Source organism: Montipora foliosa, chromosome 6, assembly GCF_036669935.1.
Source record: "Montipora foliosa isolate CH-2021 chromosome 6, ASM3666993v2, whole genome shotgun sequence".
NCBI classification, from domain to species: Eukaryota; Metazoa; Cnidaria; class Anthozoa; order Scleractinia; family Acroporidae; genus Montipora; species Montipora foliosa.
The window spans coordinates 59,727,729-59,737,728 of NC_090874.1; the positions used below are offsets into that span (position 1 = coordinate 59,727,729).

Sequence of the window (10,000 nt, forward strand, 5' to 3'; positions counted from 1 at the left end):
AAATCACCCCGGATGCCATTCTTACGCCACGACAGTATGGCAAAAGGTTTGCATTAAAGGGGCTAGCACGCTATTTTAGGTAATTTTGTTTTAATTTTGTTAATTATGAGCTCTAATCATCAAATTGGCAGAGCAAGGAGTCGTTTCATTTGCAAAATCATGGCCACATAAGAACTGCGAAGGAATTTTCCAGCTTTGTAAATGACATTTTGATATAGACTGATATAAATTTGAAAAAGGTGGGCCGACGACAGTTTTTTCAAATTTAACCCACAATGGGTGGGTGTCGAATCCATTTTCAATTCTCTCCAGGTTTGTCCATCCATGTTCCTTTCTTGGCTTCCCTGTGTTTTTGTTAGAGTTCTTCTATAGTGTTTGAACAGTTATTTTAGTATTTTAGTTAATTCTATGACCTTCCGATCAGTGCTGAAATTGCCTAAAATTGCGTGACGCTAGCCCCTTTTAAAGGATTCGGCTGAGACCCCATGCGAAAGTGTTGAGGGTTAGAAATTTAACCCTCACAAAAATACAAGCAAAAGGGATCACTGATCCTCCATTTATCCAGCATCACCATGCACAGCCTTGAAAAAGCGACTAAGGTAATAAGCATGGCAGAGAACATGGCCCCACGGGGCTCTTTCCGTTCCCCTTCAATTTTCGAGAGCCCGTCGCTGCCTAAAATAAATCGCTCTCGACGTTTTTTATACTTCAATCTTTTGTTATCGCTCGATGTTTAGGTACAGACGCCCTTCCAAGCCCTTTTGTTTAAGTATTTGTAATTTGCGCTTCCCATGTCGCGCGAGTTTTAATAATATCGAAACGAAAAAGCTCAGAGAATTTCAGTTTTTAAATTGGAAACTGGGTTTGGTACCAAAAATGAACAGAAAAAACTCAATACACAAAAAACAAAAAAAAAACAAAAAAAACACTCATCAACATGCCCTGCTGCAAAAATGGATAAAAGGCAGCTGTATAAATTATAAATGAAAGTGGCTAGCCTTGATAAAACTACGAAAGGCCTTACCTATCTGAACTAAACTGCGATTGAGAATCAGATTTGACTTAGAAAGAGGCTGTAGGGAAGTAAATCTATTCTGTCACGTACTTAACCAAATAAAGCAATAAAACCCACGCAAAAAAAACCACAAAGCAAAACTCTGTTGGTGGAAGGTCCGAGACGGAAAATAATCGGAGGTTGCGCTAATTAAAAGTATGTGTTCCTTCAGACAATCGAAATCGAATCTGAGTCTGGTTTGGAAAATGAAAGCTGGCCAAGTCAGAAGGGACTTTTGCAGCTGCCTGCGTTGCTAACATAGCGGCTATGTCGGTATGGTATGCCAAAATCGTTTTCATTGATTACATGTTTGAATTGTAACACGTATGATTGTATTATTAAGCAAAGTCAGTTTTCCTTCATCGAAATTCGAGTGGTAACAAGGTGCATATCTATGCATTATAATGCTGGACGTTTTAAAAGAGATTTGTAAGTACTTCAGTTAGGCCCGAGCTCGCAGTGTGTTCATCAAATAAAGAAAAACCAGTTTTGGCGGTTTAGATTTTGCCATTATGCATCTTCTCCAGATGTAATGAAAACCTAAGAGATTCTTTGTACCATAAATTGTTTACATTTTTCCTTCCCAAAATAATGTCCATTGGTACATGGAACAACGAATGTGCACAATTCTATTGGATAAGACTCTCACCTCTCCTCTATAATTGGCTTCAAAAACGGCTACATAACTAATAATTAGTTCGACTAAGTGCATGAAAAGTGTTAAAATCTCTCTTGTAGAAGTCAGTATTCGGGCTCTGAGAAAAGTAACTTTTGCCGGGAAAAGTCGAATCAGTGCCCACCAGTTGGGCGTTTTGGAATCCATTTTCAGAAGTAGGTAGCATTTCGCTTTTTAGAATCATACATCTCTACCATTGTGTTTGTATTTTGTAACCGTTTGATATAACTCACTTCAGCTGCATTTTCCCAATTGTGCGAAATTTTTCATGTTATGAAACATGCATCACTAAGAATGGAACACACAGAGATGAGATATTTTCCTTATATTCACGTATAAAACGGTTGTCGCTTTTTTGTGACTTAACACATCGTTGTGAATTGACAGTAAGGTATAAAAGAGAGAGGTAAAAAAGTTGATTAAAATAGACTACGTGGCTTAGAAAGTATTTTCGAACCCAGTGTGTAGTTGTGAGGATCCTTGCTTGGGCTGGTATCCAAATTCCTTTTGGATTGCTGCCGTAGTCGTTGCTTGTCCGTGGTATTTACACCACCAAAATTCGGCTGGAGTCATAAGCCCGACTCCTTTGCCTTGTAGAACCGAGCCACATCAGAGTGGTGAGCCAATGCAACGTTGAAGACAGCCGTGAGAAAAGAACGACACGTTGTTCGTGTCCATTCTCGGTGTCGTGAAACACAAACCTCGATAAGAAAAAAGCTTTATTTCCGAATCGCAAAACTCACCAAGTAAATCGGAAATTTATCCTTACGCCCGTTGTTCCTGATTGACTTGTAGGCCGCTTGAAACGAACGTGAAAACCTGGCTGTAATCAAATGTGTATCATTCGTGTGGCGGTAAAGACTTCAGTATTCTCGTGTTGAATATACTTACGTTTTGTCCCGACCAAATTACACAGACATCTCTCATTGACCTGATTGTGTTCTATTATTCATCCGCGGTTTGATTGATTAGGTCAATGTAACAGCTTCTGAAAACAACTAACAACCGCGGCAGGAAAAAAATAAACAACAATAACTTAATGTGAATCATTTTCACTGAAAACAAAACAGAACGAATGTGGCCAAACGGGGCGATCCCTCGTTAGCTTGCTTTCCGCGGCTCGCTTCAAATCAGTTCTTTTGAACAATTGCTAGTACTTACGATGACTGATTTCAGTTTGTGGGGACTTTTGAAGTTTAAACGATCTAATGTGAATTACTTGCAACCCGCATGGAAGTTTTTGCCAATGTATCATGAATCCAGAACTCTGGATCCCCGTTGAGTCAATGCTTACGTTTTGAAACTGGTTTCTCGTTACATTTTGAGTTTTGTGCCCGACGAACCGCATTTGTTGTTAGACTATAGTACATCAGTGTAAACTTAGTTTACGTCTACTTTGACATCTGAAGCAAATACCTCACGGAAATACACCACACTAAGGCAAAACTATGGCCGGGAATTTCTGTTAAAATACTTGGTATACTTCGATTTTTTAACTCATGCATTTGAAAAAAAAACGTAAAATTATTCCATTTCTGCGATTGTAAACTCTTGGCCTCAAGTGATACTGTTTCATTATTGCGCCCAAATGGATACTTTTCAGACAACATACGAAGTATCACAAGGCTTTTCTATATTTACGATGGCACCAGTATTGAATTCAAGCCGAGTCTCGAATGCATTTTTTAAATTATAGCATTCATTGCTTGTGCGCAGCGGACTGTACTTGCAAAAGGTTTTGCCTCCTTCCGATTGCTTGGCGGTTGGTTCAAGACGAGTATTCACGGCGTCTACACTGGAATACAGATTTTTAAAAAAGAAGAACTGAGATAAAGACAAAGTTTGGTAGATCGAGATATACCTGTGTGTAGGACCAACATTGCAACGCATAAAAGCCTGAGAGACGCTTTGCCCGTCATTTTCTTTCCAGAGGGCTTTCTATCACCTGTATTAAAGAGGGTATGAATATTTAACGAAGTGTCGTCGTTAGATATTAACAATTTGGTATTCATTTCTGGCCATGTTACTTGTAATTAAATGAATTATAAGATACTGCGAATTGTCCAAAAGGAAAATTAAAGAAATACAGGAGCTAGACTAGCTATTAATCCGCTAACCGGCCATGATTTTCATACAATTTGAATAACAGCACAGACTTGCGTATTATTTTCTGGCAGCTGTTTTATTTTGCTATTAAGTACGCTGTCGTCCGTCCTTATCAGTTAAAAACATTCGATTTGAAGCCGCTGAAAAGAATTATATACATTCAAAGTTTCAGAGAAGGAGATTGTTTTTATAGATTTTGTTATACAAGATGTCGAGGGAGGATTCATGCTTTTCTAGACTGGTCAAGCGATGATTTTTCTTTTGTCATCTTGATAGTGGACATCTTGATAAGTGCCAGATATCGAGATTGAAAACAAAGGAATGATAAAATAAATCAGTCTGAAAATACTGAAATCTCAGATTGTTTTTTGCCAACGTGCAATTTCATACGTTTGAGGCAATTTTCAAGAAACCTTTACATCATGACTCCGCAAATAGAACATGATTACCAGTTGGAGCCTGCTGATGGGGTACGAGTACTGATCTACTTGTTTATATAAATAAAAATCTGAATAAAAATGTTTAAATGTTGTACTGAATCCAGGTGCGGTCCACCTCGTGTTTTGTTTTAAAGTTAAGGCGGCACGTACGTATTATATGACACTAAAGGAAATAACTTACAAGTCAGTTAATATGACAAAACTAAATATTAAATAAGTAAATCAGTAGTAAGATTAAAGAAATACATGACTCTGAAATCTGCCAAGCAACAGATAGCAAACGAGAACGAAAGGGAACTTTCCTATAAAAGTTTCTCGATGTAATGGCAAAACGTTCGATGTCACTAATCCAACTGAACTTGTAATTTTAAATTTAAAGAAACACTTCATCTTAATAACATTCTTGAAGCGGGAGTGTCTGTTCAATTTTCGTGGATACATAATCATTCTGGCGCTAATTTGAGAAGCATATATATCCTTGTTTTAACGTATAATCAATCACTAAATTATTCGGGTACCACAGCCTAACTGGGTCTTTTTCACCCCAAATATAGGACAGTTCTGCCTCGTCTACGCTAACAAACAGTCTCAGCAGTTTAAACAGTTTGAAAATGCGCGCGGTCGAAATATAGTGTCTGGTTACTAGTATCGAAACTAGTAACCACGCCCCTATATTTCGACCGCGCGCCATTTCAACGAAAGAACGATGACACCAGTGCTGATTTTTAAATAGCCAAGGAAAGACGGAGCGAATTAAGTGACTCTACCTATATTTTGGTCTCAGCAATCTTTGCTCGAATTTCATTATGTCCTTGCATTTTGCGACCACGGAACTATCATGCCCAAAGCATGCTCTTTTTCTGTTTCATCACCTTTTTTGACGTAAACGGATCACAATACTGTGATTTCTCATTTTTTATATTTGTTTACCTAAAAATTTCAATCGTTTAAATGAAGTTTTAAAGCAATTGAAATCAAAGATGGTGTCCCTTTTTTGAGATGACGTCATCTTTACTTATGTGGACCACGATCCATAATTGCCGAAATGACTGTGAAATGGCCATCGTAGCATTTAGCGAGCAATACAACTTGACAGTGACCTTCTGTATGGTTTTTATCAACTTTTTTCTCCCAATCCTAGCTTGCATTATAGTCCTTTTGGCTAGAACGTTGTCAAAACAACTGTTGATAAGTTCTACTCAAAATCGGTTGTTATTTTTTAAAGGCTTATTTAATTTGTAATTATTAAATTTTCAATCTCGGATATTGGGATTAGAGCGTTCTGATTTGCCCCCCGTAATTCGTGCTTATTAAATGAGATTGGTCTTGGCGCTTCTAACTTCGTTGTCTATTCAAATACCACCATTCCTGCTATGGCAACGGCTACACTAGAAAACGATAAAATCGTTGGCTGAATGAAAGAGGAAAAATAATCGTAACTGCAAATTTCAGGTTTTAACGACAACGTGAGCAAAGAAATGTGACTTTCCTCCTTCTTAATTTTACTTTGAAACCGCTCGTATAACTACCTAATTTTAGGATACTTTCCCAAAATTGCGCGACGCGAACGATATGGAATAATCGCGAAAGACTAACGATAGCGTAAACTTGTACTTTGAGATGCCTTGGTGGTTGACTTCGTAGATCTTCAAGCCCCTAATTAACTGAATATTTCGTATTCGACACGCGCTCATGAATGATTGTTTAAATATGATCGTTGTCGATTGGCCTCTCCTTGGTTTTGCCTGTTGCACGATAAAGCGGCAGTCTGCTTAATTCAAGATTTTAAAATAACATTGAAGAAGTGCTTTTTAAACATCTATAAATGGTTTTCGCACGGAAAACGCAAGGGTACGGTAAAGTAGCAGGCCCCATCTGTTCAACTTGAAGACCGGAAAACCTTTATCAGGTGGATGTATCTCAGGTGGATGTAACAGTAAATATGCTCACTCTGGGCACATATGACTGATAGCGTGGGTTTAACGTGGAGTATATTTTCTACTCAGTATTAAGTTATATCCGGCCTATGAAAATTGGGGTCTGTAATTCATGGTTGGATTTTCTTGTTTTCCAGGTAAGAAAGAAAAAAAGGTTAGTTCACAAGACTAGTGGAATGCAAAAGAAATCTAACACTGTTCCAAAAGGTAAGTCGGGTTCGTAAGTGCATAGGACGTACAAGCGCAATTACAAACGACGTTCCGGCGTAGCGCTCAAACTCGAAAAGGTAAGGTAAGAAACGTGGTCGACTTATTTTCTCATTATATATTAGCCAAATCAATGCGCGCGCTCTGATTGGTCAATCAGCTATGTTTTATTGTGTCAGTAAACTCCTGGAAAATCGCGCGTCTTCTGAATTATTATATAAAAGCAATAGACCACAGGTTTCTCTGGTTTATAGGCATGATAAACCACTTGGAATGTTGGAAGAACACTCGAAGAATTCGTAAATCCGTGTTCTACCAACATCCCGCGTGGCTTATCAGCCTATAAATCATAGAAACTTGTGGTCTATTGCTTAAGCAAGCATAAAATACTGACGCATTTTACCTTGCGCAACTGAAGGCAAATCAAAGTGAAAAAGGTCAATTTCTTACTCGTGCTGCTCGCACCTTTGTAAGGAATCTGCGTTTACACGTGTATTGAATTTTCTTTGCACTAGCATTTTAGTTTACGCTACGCGTTACGCTTTTGGCTCTTTCTTAAGGGACGTAGTCTTTCCAGCTGTTCTCGGGGAACTTGTTAATTGGGGAGTGCTTGGATCCAATATCTTTCCGACAAAAAAAAAGTATTGGAAAGCGTACGCGTGTTTGAATATTTCTATAACTAGAATCAGCTTAAGTGTCATATCGTTTTCATTGTTACTATCGGACGAAGTGATTACCACGTTGGGTACATCATCATACTGATTCCATCTTAAGCACAATGATACGATAACGTTCTGGCAAGAGAGGAAAACAGTTAAAGTGACGCGGTGATAATGATGGAAAACGTGCGAATCTTGAGCCAGGTGTCTCCTAAATTTAGTACATTTTCTGTCCTCTTGCGCAGACCAAGAGTCTCGCAATAATGGACTTCAAAAGTTAATTCAGTGCTTCTTAAGCCGGTGAGATTACAATTTTTAAAATTGTCAACTTTTCTTCGCCTTTAAACAAGGACTTGCTGATAAAATTTCGTCCGAATTCTAGCTTCCAGGAAACATTATTTTATTTAACGTGTTTATTAAAATATTTGCAGGTATTTCTGCACAGTGCTTGTGACTACTTTTTTCTAGTCATATTCAGGAAGCGGATTTTTAAAGTGTCATCTCGTTTTGTCTACCTTTAAGTCCTTGAGATTCGCTGACGTATTAGACTTGGTTTTAGAGTTCCGATACAGCATCTCTTTCAGCCAATCTACTTATTAGAATATATGCGTAGTTTTTGGACTGCCCATGTCATGTACAGGAAGTTATAAAGTCAGGTTTACCCTTTCAATTTCATTGCACGTTATAAACAGCACTTACCTGATGGCTGTTAAAGCGAGTTAAATTAGGCAGTGTATGAATTCAAGGTCTTCTCTGACTTGCTTTTTTCGATTAAAATATCCTGAAGAAAGAATAATAAATACAGTTTCAGTGGTGTTAAACATTATAATAATTATTCAAATCAACTTGTTTTAGAGCTTACGTTTAAGCAGAGGTCAAGTTGTTAAGCTGACGTTGGCCGGTTAATCATTTATGGCTTCTTGACAAGCTGTCTTGGAAATGGCATCGATTTTTCTAGCGAATGTCATCTAGAAATGTCAATTAAACCTGAAAGGTCTTGCGACTGAAGTGTTATTGCAATCGAGAAGTCACCTTCGTTTACATTTTCATTCTCCTAACCGCGCACCAGGCGGGTGGCGCCATAATATTGAACCCATGTGGTTGCTTCCAGCGCTTGAAGCCAATAGCTTTGTGTTTAAAGGGAAATGTTATGTCGTTGATATGCTCAGTAATTAATTTTAATGAAAAAAATGTTTGTGATATTACAACCATCACCGTAGTTGATTTTGCTGTCGATTCGCCGTCACTCACAATTTCCTCGTGGATTAGAAAGGAAGGAGAAGGGCGAAGAGAATAAATGGTTTTCACGCGATGTCATGGCTACCTTGTTGGTGGACGGAAACAAAAGATCTGTCATTCGATCCTTTTGTTCGTCCACCAGCAATTCAGGGGCATCCAACGAGAATATAGTTCAAAACCACTTAAATATAGCATTGTTAAACGTATTTTAGTATTTAAACGGTAGATATAGGCATATTTTACCCCCCAGAAATTTTTTATCTTTTCGGATTTCCTATCTGAAAGTCTAGTGATCCGAAAATTGACGTTGGGTGCCCCTGGCAATTGTACATTGAAGCATTGTTATCTGTGTCTCTAGAGATTAGCTGCAAACAAGCCTGATAACTTGAAGAATATGTGTGGCGTGCTTACATGTTAACCTTCTGTGGCTTTTATTCATTTGTACTTTTTGAAATTATCGTCACGAAACCAACGTTGGTCCTTTGCATCTGAGTTCCCTCTTGTTTTTGACTTGTTGATGTTAAGAGAGCTTTGCAAGCTGCGGTGTAGAGAAAAATTCCGTTTTTTTTTTTCATTTTTGCCATTTTGCAGCAGCTCTGCATCATGCTGTAATCCCATAAGAGGAATTCCAGACAACTTTGCCGCAAATTAAAAGCCGTCTCATTGGAACGTCCAAGACAAAAATCAACGATGACTGCTGGTGTTATACCATTATTTAATGGTGCTTAGCTTATTTACTTACTTACTTCCGTACTTAATTACTTACTTATAACAAGCAGAAATAACTCATTTGAATTTATAATCTCTCTGACAGTTTGCGCATGATGGGCCTATTGAACAGTACGCTAAATTTTGCTATGGAATCAAACAGCTCAACCAGACTAATTGTCGTGAAAAGGGGTACTGAGGGATGAAGTACTCTAAAGAGGACAACAAGTCACTTTGTGTTGGCGCTAGTAATCAACAAGCTTCCTTTCAAATAATTCTTTACTGTCACGTTTCCTTTTTTTTTAACCTGAAGACTGTGCAGAGTTGAAAACAAAATAAAAGGAAATTGACAGACAACTGAGATGCGACATAAGTAAACACTGGGTTGCATTCAAGGCGTTCGATTCCTTTTAAACCCATACAGAATTTGCCATTTGGTCTCATTGTTGTACATAACACCACAGTTTAAGCCAAATAACATTAGAAACGAAGCTCACTTTGTGATATTCGACGGCGAAAGATGTAATTGTTGTCGAAGACCATCACTCGTCGCTTTGAAGATTCCAGGTATTTATTTTTCATCGCCTGTCTTGTTTATCCAATTGACTTTCCATTATTGAGCTCCATAAGGGTATATTTTGTTTAAAGATCCACTAAAACGCCATTCGCGTTGCAATGACTTTCCACGCTATGTCCACCGGATAAAATCTATGCATTTCTACTACCCACTGAAATCGACCAAACATACGCCCAGAAGACGCTACGGGCAAAGGCATTACTTAGCAGGGGAGGGATAGGAGAAAGTTTTCCCGACACGGAAGAGAACAAAATAAAAACTAGGAAACGACTAAATTCCACCCGTTTTCCCGACTGGGATTGCCATACTGGCAACCCAGCAATACATAAGCCCATATTACTTAACAAAGTATACTATTCGACTCCGTTTTTGGACTTTGTACTTTTTATTATTATTT

General features: G+C 38.2%; 1 protein-coding gene across 2 annotated transcripts in view; it reads right to left on the reverse strand.

Annotated features, from left to right (window-relative positions):
- Positions 1–7,832, reverse strand: part of LOC138007979 (neuronal acetylcholine receptor subunit alpha-7-like) — a 37,892-nt gene extending 30,060 nt beyond the window's left edge. The window contains exon 1 of one of the 2 annotated variants that reach the window (XM_068855133.1): positions 7,779–7,832. Coding sequence is in view for 1 of the 2 variants with exons in the window: in XM_068855134.1 (XP_068711235.1) it covers positions 3,592–3,649 (58 nt within the window). In the remaining variant the exon portion in view is untranslated. Of the gene's footprint in view, positions 1–3,591; positions 3,660–7,778 lie in introns of those variants that run through there. The other variant, XM_068855134.1, reaches the window with a different exon arrangement.
- Between the last annotated feature and the right edge of the window lie 2,168 nt (positions 7,833–10,000).